Source organism: Pelophylax lessonae (assembly GCF_965119305.1).
Source record: "Pelophylax lessonae genome assembly, chromosome: 8".
Taxonomy (NCBI): domain Eukaryota; kingdom Metazoa; phylum Chordata; class Amphibia; order Anura; family Ranidae; genus Pelophylax; species Pelophylax lessonae.
The window spans coordinates 162,677,348-162,697,324 of record NC_138775.1 but is presented as its reverse complement, the minus strand read 5'-3'; the positions used below and the strand labels follow the sequence as shown (position 1 = coordinate 162,697,324).

The 19,977-nt window shown below is 41.1% G+C and overlaps 1 protein-coding gene across 1 annotated transcript in view; it reads right to left on the bottom strand.

Moving 5' to 3' along the window:
* Positions 1–15,300, bottom strand: part of F13B (coagulation factor XIII B chain) — a 57,731-nt gene extending 42,431 nt beyond the window's left edge. The window contains exons 1-3 of the mRNA XM_082266128.1: positions 15,128–15,300; positions 7,031–7,231; positions 4,090–4,275 (exon numbers count right to left, since the gene is read on the bottom strand). Of these exons, the coding sequence (XP_082122254.1) occupies positions 4,090–4,275; positions 7,031–7,231; positions 15,128–15,218 (478 nt within the window). The 5' untranslated portion in view covers positions 15,219–15,300. The remainder of the gene's footprint in view (positions 1–4,089; positions 4,276–7,030; positions 7,232–15,127) is intronic.
* Between the last annotated feature and the right edge of the window lie 4,677 nt (positions 15,301–19,977).

Genomic DNA, 19,977 nt, shown 5'->3' with positions numbered 1-19,977 from the left:
AATAGCATTGAGGACGGGGTCAGTAGCTCGATTTCAGTTTTTGCAGATGACACAAAATTGGGCAGGGCAATAACTTCACGACATGAGGCTGATATCTTACAGAATGACCTGAATCAAAATAACAGAGTGGGCAACTACATGGCAAATGAGGTTTAATGTGGAGAAGTGTAAGGTTTTGCATTTGGCACTCTGCTTCTGCTCTCACATCAGATACTGATCAGCAGGTGCTGGCCAATAGGTGTCTACCGGCACCCACTGATCGGTATGTAAACAAGGCAGAGCTCCATCTAGTCATCAGGGATACAAGAGAAATGGCTGAACACCAAAGGATGGCTCACGATGAAAGGCTTTATTTAACAAGGATGCAAGGCACAGCAAAATGGATGGTAGCCATGTTTCACACGGCTCACAGGTAGTGAACAAGCACGCTGTGCTTGTGCTGAGTCGTGTGAAACATGGCTACCATCCATTTTGCTGTGCCTTGCATCCTTGTTAAAGCCTTTCCTCATGAGCCATCGTTTGGTGTGCGGCCATTTCTTTTGTATCCTGTTTGCGGTGGCGATCTGAGGTCCTGCACCCACAGCTGGCTGTGAAGCTCTAACTGCCTGAGCGGTGTACATCTCTTTCCCTAGTTATCAGGGATGTAATGGAAAGAAAATGCATCACATCCCTTAGTAAAAACTACACACATAAACACTGGCTAGGCACACATTTAACCCTTTAACCGTCCTAGATGTTTAACCCCTTCCCAGGCAGTTTCATTAGTACAGTGACAGTGCATATTTTTATCACTGATCACTGTAATATGGTCACTGGTTCCCACAAAGTGTCAAATGAGTCAGTTAGTTTCAGATTGTCCACCGAAATATTGCAGTTCTGTATGTGGCTGATTGCCGGCATTACTAGTGTAGCACTACTCCCAAGGGAGCTGCTAAGTGTGGGTCCCCCTGGGTTACCGCTAGCAACAACAGTACCTTTAAGCATGTTTTTCAAGTGTGAGCACCAGTCCAGTCCAGTTTCTTTGGTTTTTAGGGTTTATTTGAGTACTTGGATGGGAGACGGGAGAAGTGGGATACTCCAACAACTGAACTATACACAATTAGGCAGGGACACTGAAAAATGCTGCTTGACACTGATTAACGCTTCACTGACACTGGTTAACGCTTCACTGATGCTGGTTAACGCTGACTGATGCTGGCCTCGCCTAGGCCAGTTACTAGAACTTCACCTCTGAGTGTGGAAAAGTCCATTTGAGCTCCCCAAAGTACTCCTTCCTGAGGTAGCTGACTTTAATGCAAACTGTATTGCTGAACATTTCAGGGCCCTTCCTGGCGCCCCCTTTACTCCCCAAACTTCAGGGCTTTACTACTTGGGAACCCCCTTTACTGTACACTCCTGGTTAGCTGGCTCCTGGATCCCCTTTGACGTCTCTGGAGTGGTCCCCTCTCCTAGGCAGACCCCTGGGCAGATCTTTAGATCCTGAAGATCTCTGCCCAGCAGCTCCACTCGGTCAGCAACTCTGGATCCCTTGCAGCCCAGCTCAACCTCCGGTCCCTAGGCCGACTGCCTGGACCACCTTCTCACTTTTACAGAAAGAGAGACAGCCAGACAGCCGTCACCTCCTCCTAGGACTGATGCTCCCGCCAAAAGACACTCTGTCACATGCTCCCTCCAGATTTATTTCCAATCCTAGGGTGCACTGTGGCAAACCCCGCCCACTGGGACAGTCATAAACCCTGGTGTGCTATTGGCTAGGTTTCCTCCACTGTCCAACAAGATCCCTCATTGGATACAGTGGGGAGACTCCCCAAACTCAACAGGCCACACCTGGAGGCATGTGACAGAACAGCTAACAGATCCAGCCCCCCTGATAAGCAGGGTGCTATACTAGTGTAAAAAAATAAATAAATACAAATTCCAGTGTATATCCCCTAGTTTTTTTAGATGCTATAATAAACCTTTTGCGCAAGCCAATCAATATACGCTTATTGGGAATTTTTTTTACCAAATATATGTCGCAATTTTGGCCTAAATTTATGAAGAAATTTGATTTTTTTGAATTGTTTTATTGGATATATTTTATAGTAGAAAGTAAAAATATTGTTTTCTTTTCAAAATTGTCGGTATTTTTTTTTGTTGATAGCGTGAAAAATTAAAAACACAGTGGTAATCAAATACCACCAAAAGAAAGCTCTATTTGTGGGAAAACATTACATAAATTTCATTTAAGTACAGCGTTGCATGATTACGGAAGTGCCTGTAAAAATGGCCTGGTCATGAAGGGGGTTTAAATCTTACGCCGGTCAAGTGGATAACTTTGTTATATTCTCATGCTTTTTGTCTTTTTACTGTATGAGACACGATTTATGTCACAATATTCCTGTCTGTGTTTTCTGGAAAAAACATTTGAAAATGTATTTTTTGTTATTTTATTTATTTATTTATTTTTTTTAAACTTTTCAAATTATATTTTACACACTGTCAGTGGGAGCTGCAGGTGTCAGTTTGTAACCAAATCTTTTGTGGTCACCAAATCATAAGTGACAGCAAACTCTCCGAACTAGGAGCACTCCCAGGTGCATGCTCCTTCTTTTTTCTTTTTACAAAGAGTTTTTTTTTTTTATTTAATTTTACACAAGTAGAAGCTGTAACAAGCATAGTCCCTCCATCCCCTTTCTTTCTTCCCCCATCAAGATTAAGTCAAGTTTTGAGGACTGTCTTCCCAGCAGAAGCGCCCAACCAATTTTCTTTATAGTAACAAGCATAGTAGTAAGGCTTCCATGGAAGCGTTACACAGAATGCATGATGACAAGAGTAGTACAGAAGTACAAACAAGACAGTACAAGAGGAGTAGTGGGAAACTGCATACTGCACTCGCAAAGCAGGGGAAAGACTGACCAGGAGGGGAAGGTATCATTACCGACAGATTATAAGCCAAGTCATAAAAAGGACACAGATTACACCATAGTAAAGGGATTCATTTGACCTAGAGACCGCGCTAGCTCTGAATAAACAGTTCTTCGTTGGTATCTGGTGGTTCTGCAGGTGAGTGGTGGTATTGGTCTCCGTTTGGAGGTGTGGGCTGCTACCTTACTGGTACAATGAAGATGTGGAATCAGCAGAAAAGATACTTGAATGGGGAGACAGGAGAGCCTGGTGTCTGCAGTAATACCACTCTTGGTGGGAAAATACAATCATTTAGTTAAAGTAAAAAATGTACAAATCGATCCAACATGTTTCGGAGGAACTGCCTCACCCTTCCTCAGGGCCAACATAGATATATACAAACTGTGTACAATCATTATTTGTTGTGTAGGTATAATGCTAAAGCAGAGAATGATATACTGTATATATATACAGTATATATATATATATATATATATATATATATATACACACACAGGGTCAAAGTACACAGCATATGTATATTTAAAAAAAAAAAAAAAAAAAAGAAATAGACTTAATATATAAAAATTAATAAAAATAAAATGTTGTGCATGATATTTGGAAGCTGACATACAAATTTCAAGAAGAAAACTGTTTTCTATAGGGCCACGCCAGCCCTATAGACCACAGTAATTATTTAGCAATTTCTTACCCAATAAATGACTAAGCTTTGTACAATGCTGCCCATGCGGGGGGAGGTGGCCTCGCCACCCGACTCGGTGACATTGTTCCCCTTGGGGCTCTGGGCCGGGTAGGGCGGGGGCTACCTCTTCCCTTCTCTTCCCATTTGGAAGTCTAAACCATAATTTCACTATTAAATATATATTTTCTCTTATTTATATGTTTTCTCTTGCTTATATATTTACTATTGTCATCTACTATTGTAACACTTTAATGACAATCTTTGAAATGAAGCTCCACTACCCTGTTACTACCCCTGTTTTCTACATCCAGTTGATGTAACTTTGTTGTTATTGTCTTTTTTGATGAAACCAATAAAATCTATTGATTGAAAAAAAAAAAGAAGAAAACTGTTTTGGTTAATTGTAAGGTATATTTAGATGTATATATAAATAGAACTTTTTCATTTTAACTTTATATCCTGCACTGCAACCAATGGAACAGAAAAAGGTACGTTCATACCAGATAACTGAAGACATCCTGGTGTGGGATCCCAAGAACCTGAAGAACACTGAATCTGTTCAGATTTATTTCCACTTTTGGTCGTGTAACCTTCAAAGCAGCTATACTGAGCTGTCTCAGATGTTTTATAGGAATCCTTTCCATGATGTACAATCCCATTAATTAGGGTTGGCTGTATACATTTTTCTGGAAAATAAACAAAGGAGAACGAATAATGAAGCATGATGTAGACCAAACTTTTCTCATCTGTGGCCCCCTTCTGACCTTGTAAATGTTATGCAGCCACCTAGCTCCTGCCTTCTTACATGTCAGCTGTGGGGGTAAAGAATCTGATCAAATGACCTTCTTACCTTGTTTTTCTCCCATGGCCCTACTGTCCAGAACTCAATACCGATGAAAAAGGTTGCTATTACACATTGTATATGTTATGCAGCCACCCAGCTCCTCCCTTCTTGTCATGTCAGCTGTGGGGGTAAGGAATCTGACCACATGCCCCCAGTACTGTACTGGGATTGGTGGACAGCCTCCCAGTGCTTGCTAGCTCCCATCTGGTACTTTACCTATCTTCCTTGTCAGCTGCAGGGTAATGAATCTGCCCCTTTCCCAGCTTTAGGACTGGTCCGCGTCACAGGAGACATCTTATTTTAAGAGGTATGGTATCTTGTGGTTTTGTTTTATTTCTGACCAAGTCATCCTGTACTTTTGCCTGTTTGTTCCTGTAACTAGTCTTGCTTTTTTTGTTTATCTGATCTCTTTACTGTCTGCTGCCTGCTCTGTCCTTAGCTATGGGAAATATACTTATTCTGCCTGCTGTCTGCCCTCACCTTTGCTACTTTTAATGGATGCTCTTCCTGTCTGCTGCCCATCCTGATATTTGCTGCATTTTTGGATACTTCTACTGTCTGCTGCCTGCCCTGACCTTTTTTCTACCTGCACTATATTGTCAAAAATATTGGGACACCTGCCTTTACACACACATGAACTTTAATGGAATCCCAGTCTTAGCTCATAGGGTTCAATATTTAGTTGGCCCACCCTTTGTAGCTATAACAGCTTCAACTCTTCTGGGAAGGCTGTCCACAAGGTTTAGGAGTGTGTCTATGGGAATGTTTGACCATTCTTCCAGAAGCGCATTTGTATGGTCAGGCACTGATGTTGAACGAGAAAGCTTGGCTCGCAGTCTCCACTCTAATTCACCCCAAAGGTTCTGGGATGAGGTCAGGACTCTGTGCAGGCCAGTCAAGTTCCCCCAGCCCAAACTCGCTCATTTATGTCTTTATGGATCTTGCTTTGTGCACTGGTCCAAATCATTTGGTGGAGGGGGGATTATGGTGTGGGATTGTTTTTCAGCGGTTTGTCTTGGCCCCTTAGTTTTAGTAAAGGGAACTCTGTCAGGTGGACAATTTCATGCTCATAACTTTGTGGGAACAGTTTGGGGATGGCCCCTTCCTGTTCCAACATGACTGCGCCCCAGTGCACAAAACAAGGTCCATAAAGACATGGATGAGGGAGTTTGGGGTGGAGGAACCTGACTGGCTTGCACAGAGTCCTGACCTCAACCCGATAGAACAACTTTGTGGCGGGTTAGAGTGGAGAATGTGAGCCAGGCTTTCTCGTCCAACATCAGTGCCTGACCTCACAAATGCATTCCTGGAAGAATGGTCAAACATTCCCATAGACTCACTCCTAAAGGAACAGCCTTCCCAGAAACGTTGAAGCTTTTATAGCTGCAAAGGGTAAGCCAACTCAATATGGAACCCGATGGACTAAGACTGGGATGTCATTGCATGTAAAGGAAGGTGTCCCAATACTTTTGGTAACATAGTGTGTGTGTGTGTGTATATATATATATATATATAATATAAATTAGGGATAGACCGATATGGTTTTTTCAGGGCCGATACCAATATTTTGGTCACATCGTATCGGTATCGGGCCGGTATAGGCCGATATTTTGTACATTTAAAGTTTTGAAAAATAAAGACAATTTTTGACACAAATCTGGTACTGAACATGTTAATTTTTGTATAATGCTTAATGGCTGACTTGCTGGCACCCTGTGGTGGGTGGCTGGCTGTCTGGCACCCTGTGGTGGGTGGGTGGCTGGCTGTCTGGCACCCTGTGGTGGGTGGGTGGCTGGCTGGCACCCTGTGGTGGGTGGGTGGCTGGCACAGGGGCTGTGGGTGGCTGGCTGGTTGGTACAGTGCCTGTGGCTGGCAGATACAGGGCCTGTGGGTGGCTGGCTCACTGGTACAGTGCCTGTGGGTGGCTGGTACAGTGCCTGTGGCTCACTGGTACAGTGGCTGTGGGTGGCTGGCTCACTGGTACAGTGCCTGTGGCTGGCTGGTACAGGGCCTGTGGGTGGCTGGCTGGCACCGGGCTGCTGTCGGTGGGTGTATGGCTGTGATACACTCCCGCGAGACTAGTCCCGACTCCAGACGAGGCTGTCCATGGTGAGGGAGGAGACCTAAGAAGGCAGAATGACGTCACAAAAATATTGGCAATATCGCCCAGTTCCAGGGCCGATACCGATATATCAGGGAAAGTGCATATCGGCCCCCGATATATCGGCCTTGCCGATAATCGGCCTATCCCTAATATAAATACATTTAAATATCTTTTATAAGTGATCACACCAGATGCTTTATACCCTGCTTATACGACCTGTAATTCTCAGCAGTACTGCTGTATCGCTTGTCTTATTTGTCACCTAATGCTTAAAGTATTCATTTGTATACACCCTTAAAAATCAACAAAAAGACTGAACCAGCAGAATTACACATTAGCAGAATAAGGCATTTGTACATAAAAATAGAATGTAGTGTATCTAGACAACTAGATGGCATTTGTTTTTTAATGCTTTTCTTTTCAATGCAACACAAATATTTTCAAATAAAGTAATGAAATGAAAAATAAGGATGTACCACATCTGTGAACTTACTGAAACATACCGCAGGAGGATCCCATCCTTCTGGTGTACAGGTGATTTTCTCTTCTTGCATACCAGACTGAAAAGTATGTCCAGCAGAACAAGCCACAGACAGAGTCTTCCCTTCTTTCATGGGGAAATAAAACTTTGTGAATGTGTAAAAGTAGGGAGCGATCACTGCATTCTCCATCTTGGGAAGGTCACACATGTTCCCTGTGGTGATATCACAATAATTTTAAAAATCAGCAACCGAATAGATAAAATAGGACTAGTTACAGTTTTAAATTTCAATGTTAGCAATGTTTACTTTTTACCTGTAAATTCTTAGATTGGAAGCTCCAACTAGCAGGGCCCTCTGATTCCTCCTGTATGGTATTGTAACTGTACTGTCTGCCCTAATATTGTAAAGTGCTGTGCAAACTGTTGGCACTATATAAATCCTGTATATTAATAAAAATATAATAATAAGACACGTGGCCACTCACTAAAATTAGAAGAGAAGCGGTTTAGCCTTAAACTGCATAAACGGTTCTTTACTGTCAGAGCAGTAAGAATGTGGAATTCTCTTCCACAAGCAGTGGTATCAGCAGGGAGCATCGATAATTTAAAAAAACTATTAGATGGGCACCTTAAAGACCACAACATACAGGGGTATACGATGTCCTGTTAACAGCAAACACACACACATCATAGGTTGGACTGGATGGACTGGTGTCTTTTTTTCAATCTCACTATGTAAAATTAAATACACATAGCAACCTGACAATACTAGCAGATCTATTTTAGTTGATCTTTGATAGAAGAAGCACTGTTAGACAGGAGGTCAATCTGCCTGATGGTCTCTGGCTTAGTTGGATGCACCCATGGCAGTAGCAGCACCCGGGGTGGTCTGGATGTACCACCCTGCCCTGGGTATGGCACTATATGTAATACAGCAATAAAGCCTGGCAGACTTTCTAACACCTTTACCAATATATTTAAAACACAGTAAATGCTCTTGAATTTCCTTAGTGATCTCACACTTCCACTATCATTCTATGTTGAATGTTGCCAAGCCATAAAAGCTAGAGGTTGCCACCACAGATGCTACCACAGTGGTGACACAGCATGTCAAAAAAAGCTGGCTAGAAGAACAAAGACGGTCCTGCATTTTCTGAGCTCTGTACCATTGAAAAGAAGCAATTAGGAAGGAAAGCATCTAGATCCAAAAACAAGAATGTAATATATTGCAGAATGCCAGTCTTTGGACATGCTGACTGTATTAATTTCCTTTTTACATGCCTTTTCTCTTTATTCTCACCTTACCTAGTGATCCATCTGGAAATACCCTTCTTCTCCTAGGGCAGTGATGGTGAACCTTGGCACCCCAGATGTTTTGGAACTAGCCCTAAAACTCCTCTTCTGGGTCCCCTTGCCAGTGCTCTTGGCTCCTTTTCTTCTCTGTGTGCCACCATGGGGGCACACATGTGGGCTTGCTCCCGAGCTGGGCTGTGTACGTTCATAGACACACACACAGCGTGGCTCAGCCCTGCCCCCCACTCTCTGCTCACAGGATTTGATTGGCAACCAACTGCTGCCCCTCTGCTCTGTGAATGCAGGAAGGAGGAGAGAGCCGTACAGCACAGTCACAACACAGTATCGAGTAAAACTTTAGGGGAGAGGGTGAGGAAACAAATACTAGACCTTTTTGTATCCTAATGCAGGGAATGCACTTAGGTGAAAAATGTTTAGCCTTTAAAACCACTTTAATCTCTGTATACATAAGGGGTTCTTTTCTGTAAAAAAATTTTGGGAGGCATAGGTTAAGGCCAGAGATTTAACACTGAAATTAGGAAAAACACATGGAGATAGAGTGGCTGCACGCCCCAATTTGTAAATTGCAAAATTAAATCAGAAAATTCCGCCAGGGTATTAAATTGCAGCATGCAAAATATCAAACAAATTTAATATATAAAAAAAGTATTTTATTGTACAAATATTAAAAAATTCCACAGTTATTTAAAAATATAAGCTCTGCTTGCAAAATATCACATCATAATCCATCAATCATTTTAGCATGCAAAATGGGAAGGTATACTCAAGGCAAATATAGTACTACCCCAAACAAAATCTAACATTGTAGAGCCCGTGGATCCTCCTTGACTGATGTTTCCCTAGGGCTGTGTCCCTCTGAATTTGTAACCCCAGTTGCCCCCTGTCTCCCCTTTCCTTTTTTTTATTTAATATTTTTTTTTTATTATTGAAAAGAAAAAAGGATTTTCCAGCAAGAAAATAGAAGAAAGATGAAAAGAAAAATTCAAAAATTCAAAAGATTCCAAACAAAACATTAAATACAAAATATGGCCATATTAGCATAACATGGTATAGTGTGTGAGTACATATCATTATTCAAATAATAGGTAATTTTGCCATATTGGCATAAAATATTACAACATATTAACATATGTCATTGTTACAAATCAAATAGCCATATCTAAGATATGTTAAATGTTTGGATCAAACTATCATACTAAGCTTCTATATGATCATAACGAGAAAGAAAAAAATTTGGAAAGAGAGGGTAGGGAAAGGATAAGGAAGGGAAGAAAAGGGAAGGTATCATCCGGAGACCTCTATGGACTTTTTAAGTCAAAGTATTTGTATTAGATGACATAGCTTCGATATATTACGATGAACATGTAAAGGAAAGCTGACCAGCCCATCTTTTAAGATATGCATGATTTTAATTTTTTAAAGTTAGAGAGAGATCCTCCATCTGAGCTGCATGTGCAACTCATTCTAACCACATTTGGACAGTAGGGATAGTAGGTTTTTTCCATAGTTTAGGGATTAGGGATTTCGCCGCATCTAATAGATGAGGGGTAATAGATCGCTTATACCTGCCCACTGGTTCCCCTGAGCAATGGAACAGGACCACCCAGGGATCATCCAACACTGGATGCCCCTGGATGATGTTGATCCAATGCAACACAGAGGACCAGTATGGGCGCAGAACCGGGCATGGCCACCACATATGGGCATGGGAGGCTTCTTCTCCGCATCCTCTCCAACAGAGAGCCGAGTAGTCTGGGAAAATTTACCACAACTTTCTAGGAGAGTAATGCCATCTAGACAGCAGTTTATAGTTTAGTTCTGAAGATTGTGTAGAAATAGAGGAAGTATGTACTAGCTGTAATATCTGTTTACGTTGTTAACCGTTAAAGGGCGGTCTAGGTCCTGTTACCATTTCAATAAAAATGGGCTACCCGATGTCTTCTCAAGTTTTATTGATGCTTTATATAAGTCAGATAAGCTGCCTTTGGTTGTTTGTGACCTTGCCATGATCTCTTCGATAGGATTCAACTCTGCCAATGAATGAATAGGCTTAGGTAAAGCATGAACAAATCCAAATATTTGTCTATATTGCCATTTAATCATTGTGGTTGTTGATGAATCGCGGATCAATTCTGAAAGGGATAGCACTCCTGTGGCCGTAGTAACATGATGGAGTGTAGGTGGGAAAATAGGGAGCCACTTACCAACAGTAGGGTCCATATTCCCTGGTAAAAAGTAAGAATGGCCTAATAGGGGCATCAGAGGAGAATTATAGGGCCAGTGGTTACGCTTATGTATGGATTCCCATATGGCATATGTAGAGGCAGTTAGAGGAGAACTATCTCCAAAGTGTGGTCTGTGTTGACGTGGTATCCACACCTGTGTATATAAAGTAGTATAGTACATATACGACTCTAGTTGAACCCAAAGTTTGGTATCCTTATGTTGTTTCCAATCTATCACTCGGAGAAGTACTGCTGCCTCATAATATCTTTTAAAATCGGGGAGAGATAAGCCTCCCTCATTTTTAGGTCTAACCAGTTGGCGTAGAGCAATTCGGGGATGTCTACGATGCCATACGTACTTGCCAACCAAAGCTGTAAATTTTTTAAAGAATCCCGGAGGGACCAAAAAAAGGTATCATTTGAAACATGAATAATAATCTAGGCAGAATATTAATTTTAATAACATTAATTCTGCCCAACCATGAATGAGCCAGGGAGGACCACCTTCTCAAATCAGCATGAATATTGTTCAACATGGGCATATAATTCTCATGGAAAAGACAACTAGGGCCTGCAGTAAGGCGTATTCCCAGATACTGTAAGGAGTATTTTTGCCACACAAAAGGAAAGCATGGTTCTAGGGAGGCAACAAGTTTGGGAGAAATGGATACATTTAAGATCTCAGATTTTGACAGATTTATTTTAAAATTTGAGAGAGCACCATATGCCTAAAATTCTGACATCAAGTTAGGAAGTGTGATCATAGGTTGTTGAACATAAAACAAAACATTGTCCGCATATGCGGCAAATTTATGTTCATACCAACCTACTTGAATATCATTAATATTAGGGTTTAATCGAATTTTAGAAAGGAAGGGTTCCAAGGAAAAAACAAATAAAAGGGGGGAAAGGGGTCAACCCTGTCAAGTGCCATTATAGAGAGTGAAGGAATCTGTCTCCCCTTTCCTATAATCCTGTTCATTCTCCTCTTGTTTAAAAAAATTACACTCGCGCCAAAGAAAAGTGAGGTAAATGTGCAATAATTGTAGCTGCTGCGGGCCACTGAAGGACATGTGATATATATAAAATTACCGCAACTTTGTATGCGATCAGCAGCACAAGCTCAAATGCTGATTAATTCAAATACAGTGCAAGTGAATAATAACAATAAAGTGCTCTGAACATATGAACAACTAAGTGCAACTAGTATGAAAAAGAATGAAAACTGCCCTAAAGAACATAGTGCACAAAAAACGTGATGACAAAATGTTAATATAAAAGTCCAAAAAGCCCAACAGTAACTGTACACAATATTCCCACAGTAAAGATATTCCTGGGAACAGTGATGGTGACACCCTCCTTGTTGAAAAATGGCAGAAATTCACACTCACCAGATGGAGTTGATCCCTCTTGCCATATGACAAGTAGAAATCCAAACAGGCTTATTCAAACTCCGTAATCTAGGTGCAGATTCTCAGCTTGTCCTCCCGATGAGTTCTCTCCTACTAAGTGGAAAATGTGTAGGGCAATCCCAGAAAAACAGAGAAAGGGAAGCGGACTCCTCATAGTGTAGTATCATAAAAAAAAAGGGTTTATTGGATTAAAGAGTTATTCCCCGATAGGGTCAATACATAAATAGTAAAATCCACAAGCAAAAACGAAGCTCACGTGTGGTTTCCCGCACTGTGCTGGGGAGCCACACAACACCGGAAGAGCTAGCACCAGCGTGCGTTCCAGCTAGTGTTCAGAACAAGGTGACGTGCGTGTCAGCTTGACCTGTTTTGTCACAATCATGACGTCTTCGGAAGCTCTTTTATCCAATAAACTATTCTTTTACAATACTACACTACGCGGAGTCCGCTTCCCTTTCTCTTAGTTTTTTTGGGATTGCCCTACACAGTATCCCCTTAGTAGGAGAGAGCTCATCAGGAGGACAAGCTGAGAATCTGCACCTAGATTACGGAGTTTGAATAAACCTGTTTGGATCTCTACTTGCCACATGGCAAGAGGGATCAACTCCATCTCGTGAGTGTGAATTTCTACCATTTTTCAACATGGAGGGTGTCACCATCAATGTACTCAGGAATATCTGCACTGTGGAAAGATTGTGTTCACTTGGTTGGATATCTTTAAAGGATTTGGTATACAGTTATTGGACTTTTTTATTTAAATTTTGTCATCATGTTTGTTTGTGCACTATGTTCTTTTGGGGAGTTTTTATTCTTTTTAATACTATTTGCACTTATTAATTGTTCATATGTTCAAAGCACTTTATTGTTACTATTCACTTGCACCGTATTTGAGAATTAATCAGCAGTTGAGCTTGTGCTGTTGATCGCATACAAAGTTGTGGTAATTTCATATATTTTTTTTTCTCTTCTTGTGCCTTATCAATTTCTCCTTCCCACCTGTCTCTCTACTCTCCTTCCTCCCCCCCCCATGCCCCCCCCCCTGTAAAAATCAGTAAAATTTACCAGTTAAGAAAAAAAAAAAAAAAAAAAACAGTTGTTCTAAAGGCAGAAGGTTTTTTTGTCCTAATGCATTCTGTGTGCAGCCCCCACCCTTATACTTACTTGAGCCCAATGTAAATCCAGTGCTGTGCATGAGAGCAGCATGCATCGCTACGCTCTTTCTTCCTCCTCACTGGTTCAAGGACACCTGCGGGAACCATTTGCCCCTGCTGCTGTCAATCACAACCACTGAGGAGGGAGCAGGAGGAGGGTCTGAGCTACACTGTGTGTCAATAGACACACAGAGTGCAGCTTGGCAGCGAGCCTGCTTTAGTGCCCCCATAGCAAAAGCTAAAGCCCGCTGTCGGCTGACGTCATGGACCCGGTCCAGGCTCTGAAATGTTTCTGACCAAATGGTCGAGATCTGCCTAAAAGCCTGGATCGGCAGCTGGCTCAGCCTCTCAGAAAGCCACTGGGAGACTGAGATAGCTGCTTCCTCCCCTCCCCAGCCCAACACTCCAGTGAGCTCTGGAGGGGCAGAGGAGAGAACCAATGATTGACAGTCAGCGCTCTCTGCAGGCTGAACCCTGAAAACAGAGAGATCAGTGGTGTTTGCTTGCTCAGCTCCCAGTCTTTGAGGCAGCAAGGGACAGCTGAAGTTGGGATCTGTGCCGCAGCCATCTAGGTACGACAGCTACAGAGAATCTAACCATTACCAACCACCCGTGCACACCAAGGCACCCATTTTTAAGAGAATGCCTTCATTTTACAGCAAGTTTTTTTTTTTTTTTTGCCTACCCATGCACACAAGGTCAGCCTTTAGTAACCTATTTCCCACACGCACATGAAGATCAAGGCAGCCATTTTCACTTGGAATCTTCTAGGAGTTGTAAAGGCAGAAGGTTTTTTATCTTAATGCATTCTATGCATTAAGATAAAAAGCCTTCTATGTGTAGGAGCTGCCCCAGCCCCCCTAATACTTACCTGAGCTCATCTCTATCCAGCGATATCCACGAGTCTCTCGGACGTCTGGGACTCTTCCTCCCGATTGGCTGAGACACAGCAGTGGCCCCATTGGCCAATCAGAAAAGAGGGGGGCGCGCAACTTGGCTCAGGTGCTTGCTATGAGGGCACTCTACAGGAGAAAGGGGTCAGGAGTAGCGAAGAGGGACCCGAGAAGAGGAGGATCTGGGCTGCCCTGTGCAAAACCAACTACACAGAGGTGGGAAGTATAGCATGTTTGTTGTTTAAAAAAAAAAAAAAACAAGACTTTACAATCAATTTATTAAAATAATAATTACACAGCAAGGTATTTTTTTTGCACCAAGCCAGTACAGAAGCAGAGGTTTGACTCTCAGGATCCCACCCTGGGAGTGTAGTCTTGCACTGCACCTGACCCAACTAAATGATTCAGGCACCACTAGCCACTCCAACCGGTCACAGGAAAGTCAGATTCGGGAGTGGCTCCACTCTCTTTTGCAGTTCTCCCTCCTCACAGCGTTCAGCTTCCTAGCACCTGCATATCACAGTCAGTCTTCTCCCAAAATGGTTTCTGCCTCATCCCCTTCTCTCCCTCCTCTGCTAGGAGAAGCCATATAGAGGCATTGGCAGCTCTGTGTATATGAATAACTGAGTGACGTAATGTATGCAGGGGCTGACCCAGTTTAATCGATTCTGGTAATGACCCAGCAGCTAGTTCCAAATTCTAGCATTTCTGGGTCATGTTTGGCAAGTTCCCACTTATGTGAGTATCCCACTGTGCTCGACTATCAATAGTCCCATTGCACACGTTCCTGGAGTAGACCGAGACCTGAATGGGTGCTGCAGCAACAACCAGCTGCAAACTGGTAACATCATGGAGCAACATACACCATGGATCTTAAAGTGACGTCCAAATGCTTCTCTTCAGAGAGATCAGATCACAGCAAAAAAAAGTACAATGTTTCAGGGACACCCAGGACCCCCTCGTCAGGCCACTGTACTGTCACTCTAGTCAGGTACAGGTAGAAGATATTGGAAGGTCCTAGCACTAGCTATACTGTATATACATAGTAACTTTTCCATGAAACTTTTTATACCAGTCTAACACAGAAAACCAACTAAAAATGCAAACATCTTACCTTCTGTTGGATAAAAGAAGGATTGAGCTAAAGCTAACAGTATGAAGCAGAATTTTCCCATGTTTTTCTCACGTTTCCTGAAGCATTTCATAAACCTTTAGATTTTAGGTAATATATTTTGCAATATCTGTTAATAATTGACCTAGGTTTGCAGTGCTGACTTCAAAGTTGAACCATCAGTAAAAAAAAAAAAAAAGCAAAAACAAAAATGGACAAAAAAAATGTGTAGAAAAGGGTGAAGAATTAAAGTATATGTAAACCCTCACCTTGTAAAACAACTCGTTCAGTTTATTTGCCTTTCATTTCTACTTTAATGTGTGTATATATATATATATATATATATATATGTATGTATATATACACACACACACACACACAAACAAACAGAGTATCTCACAAAAGTGAGTACACCCCCTCACATTTTTGTAAATATTTTATTATATCTTCTCATGTGACAACACTGAAGAAATGACACTTTGCTACAATGTAAAGTAGTGAGTGTACAGCTTGTATAGCAGTGTAAATTTGCTGTCCCCTCAAAAAAACAACACACAGCCATTAATGTCTTCACCACTTGCAACAAAAGTGAGAAAACACCCCTGCTACTTAACTGACCAGATCAATATCCAGGGAGTTTAATCGACTTGATGCTATATTCTGATTAAAATGTGTTTCCATTATTTTTTTGAGCAGTGTACAGTGCCTTGCAAAAGTATTCACCCCCTGGCATTTTTTGTGTTTTGTTTGCAACCTGGAATTAACATGGATTGGTTAAGGATTTGCATCAAAGATTTGGATATTATTTTATAAACTAACCTTGACTTGTACTTCTCAACAACATTGTCCCTTACTTGTTTGGAGAGTTCCTTGGTCTTCATGGCAGTGTTTGGTTAGTGGTGCCTCTTGCTTAGGTGTTGCAGCCTCTGGGGCTTTTCAAAAAAGGTGTGTATATGTAATGACAGATCATGTGACACTAAGGCCCCCTTCACACCTGTCCGTTTTTTTTGGCGGATTTGAACGGATGCCCCAAGCATCTCTATGGGGCATTGGATGTCAGCGGAGACATGTCCGCTGACATCCGATCCTGTCCATCAAATCTGGACAGATGGAAACCCTATTTTCCATCCGTCCAGCGGACAGACGGTCCGCTCTCATCTGATTCCCCTATAGAGAACAGCGAAAACCTGACAGCTCTGTCTCCGCACACAGCGCAGAGACAGAGCAGCCATCCAGCATATCGATCCCCCGCTGAGAAAAATGGAGTCTGCCGACAGACTCCACAGTGTGAAAGGGGCCTTAGATTGCACACAGGTGGACATCAATTCACTAATTATGTGACTACTGAAGGTAATTGGTTGCACCAGAGCTTTTTATGGGCTTCATAACAAAGGGGGTGAATACATACGCACATACCAATTTTCTGTTTTCTTTTTCTAAAAAGTAGTTTTTATGTATATGTTTTTCTCATTTCACTTCACCAACGTAGAATATTGTGTTCTGATCCATCACATAAAATTCCAATTAACAAAACATTGAACTTAAGGCTGTAATGTAACAAAATCGGGAAAAAGCAAAGGGGGGGCATGGTGAATACTTTTTCAAGGCACTGTATATTTAATTATATTATTCCATTAAAATAAACTAAAATATGTTTATTTTTATAAAAGATCAATAAAACTAAGTATAATACTATGGGAATAAACCTGTGCTGAACTGAGTGCCTCCACTGTTTAGACAGAGATAAGACTCCCTCTTGTGGTGAAATTCCTAACTGTATTAAGTAAAAATATTAAATCGAAGATGAAACAATTCACTTCAAATATTTTGTCCTTTTGGATAGAGGGCCTACATTTAAAAAATCCATTTAGGACTCACATTAGATTAACTTAAAGCAGAGCTCCACCCAAACCCACCACATTAAGGCCTCCTTCCCCTCTTCCTCCAAATGGCATCTTTTTTCCCCCCACTTTAGCTTGGATTGTCTAGTTGCTCCGAGCAGTAGTTCTCCTCTCCCCCTCCCCCCCCCAGTCATCTGCAGGACTATTCACCATGCGCACCACGGCTCGTGCATGCGCAGTTGGCACCCGGCTGTCACAGGCGGGTGGTCACCGTTGAGATGCCGGGAACAGAAGACAGAGGAAAGGGACAGCTCAGGTGAGCACATTGCTGGATCCTGGGGCAGGTGAGTGTCTGTAGCTGCTGACTTTTAATAAACACAAAAAAGAATGGAGTTCCTGTTTGAAGATTTTATTGCTTCCTCGCCAGTGCGCTTTAAAGGTCTGGATTTTTCCCATACACTATTTCTTATAGCCGTTCCAAATATTTTTGAATATGTTCTCGTATATTCTTTTAAGCAGGGGGGAGTCAAGATGATAGCAAAAATATGCAAGACAATGGAGAAAAACGAGAAGTCTTCAAGTCCACTACCACTGGAAAGGAATACCATATCCATGACTTATACTACTCCTTTGATATAGCATGAAAATATGCAGTTTACAATACATAGGTCGAACAAAAAGACCCTTATGGGAATGCATACAAGAACATATTCCAAATATTTGGAACGGCTATAAGAAACAAGTCCTTGGAAAAAAATCCAGCTTCCGTAAAGTTTTGGGGAATAGAAACATTTAAACCCCACTGGTGAGGAAGCAATAAAATCATTAAGTTAAGCCAGTGTAAGTCCAAAAATTGGATTTTTTACATGCAGACCCTCTCTCCAAAAGGACATAATATAAAATTTGATGTGAATTGTTTCATCTGCGATTTATTTTTATTTAATACAGTTAGAAATTTCAACACACGAGGGAGCCTTCTCTCTTTCTAAATAATGAAGGCAATCAGTTTACCACAGGATTAGTCCTATAGTATACTTAGTTTTAGTGATTTTTTTTACAAAAAGAAACATATTTTAGTCTATTTTATTGAGGTAGTAGAATTAAAAATAGTTGACTCCTTTGTAGGAAATAATGTTTTTATTATGAGGATATTAGCTTAGTCTACACAATTCTTTTAAGCAAACAGAAGGAGCAGTGCTACTACCCATACAGCTCACCAAAAAAACAAGCTCTCGGGTGCCCGATCCACAGCTGTTTAACTGAGTACATATATAGAAAGATGATCTGCACACCAATAGTTGCTCTTAAAAAATCTTCATCTTTATTCAGGAACCACAGAACACAACTGCTAAGATCAGTGAACGTGTTTCAGCCTATAAGGCCCTAGTCATAATTCATGTGATGAATAAGGCCTTATAGGCTGAAACGCGTCAACTGATCTTATCAGCAGTTGTGTTCTGTGGTTCCTGAGTAAGGATGAAGATTTTTTTTTAAGAGAAACTACCAGTGTGTGGATCATCTTTCTACAACACTTTACAGTTTATGGTATATCTGTATATATATATATATATATATATATATATATATATATATATATATATATATATATATATATATATATATATATATATATATATGGGCAGCACAGTGGTGTATTGGTTAGCACTTTCACCTAGCAGCAAGAGGGTCGCTGGTTTGAATCCCAACCACGACACTACCTGCCTGGAGTTTGCATGTTCTCCCTGTGCGGGTTTCCTCCGGGTACTCTGGTTTCCTCCCACACTCCAAAGACATGCTGTTAGGTTAATTGGATCCTGTATAAAAAAAAAAAAAAAAAAAAAAAAATTGGCCCTACTGTGTATGAATGTGAGTTAGGGACCTTAGATTGTAAGCTCATTGAGGGCAGGGATTGATGTGAATGTACAATGTATATGTAAAACGCTGCGTAAATTGACAGCGCTATACAAGTACCTGAAATAATAATAATTACAGATTAATAGGTACCAAAGTGTTAGCCAAAAGTGCTGGACATTCTTCTTCATGGTTTAAGTATTGATCCTTTCTATTCAATTGTTTTGAAGCTGTTAAGCAATTACAGCGATGGCAACTAAAGCAACTGCTTAACAAATGCGACTTTAATAAATCTGGTTGACGTTATGGAGCTCCGTACCTTAAAAAAGTTACGCGATAGTGTGACAATGCGCCTGGGGAGCTGCTGACATCACTTCCGTCATGTGCAAACCAGAATCTCTGTGAGTGACTCCATTTTTGTAGATAGCATCTGCTTATAGTGATTTTATGCAAGTTCATAGTGAGAAGCAATAAAAGTTGTTTTAATATTTACACAGGGTGCCCTAGGAGTATCTTCCCATTCCTTTTTGAGCCATAACTATATCGGAGACAGTGAACACAGGTCTCTTAAAAAGGACCCTGAAAAAGAAGTAGCGGCTAAGAGCTGGAAGTAGAATCACATAGATCACTCTATAAAGCACAAATGATCCATGTCATTTAGATCTAATATACAGGTGAGCAGGCATTTCACTAAGAGGTGGAGTGGCAGCACTGGTGATTAAAGCACATTATTTTTTGAGCACATTTCTTTGAAGATTGGCGACATGGCAATAAACACTTTGAACTATGTGAATGGTGAACAAACTTATACGTTGAGACTTATCTCAAAGAATTTTTGGTTAAAATCACCGGCATTTACCATATTATTTACTGTTATTGTTTGTATTTCATTTACTTGATCAGATTGTGGTTCATATAGCACCCAAATATTGTTGGTTATAGGAGCACTTGAGAAGTGTACATTAATATGATTGTTGGATTTGTTTGAGACCAAGTTCATTTTATAGGGACATTGTACCATTTATTTATTTACACTTTAATTGTGGTCAGTGTGGGAGTACACCAAGAGTGGTAGCAGCAGATCCAAAATAGACACCAGAAAGAATAATATCACACAATATGTTTTTATTTTATTATTCTGTATATATATTTTTTTTGCAC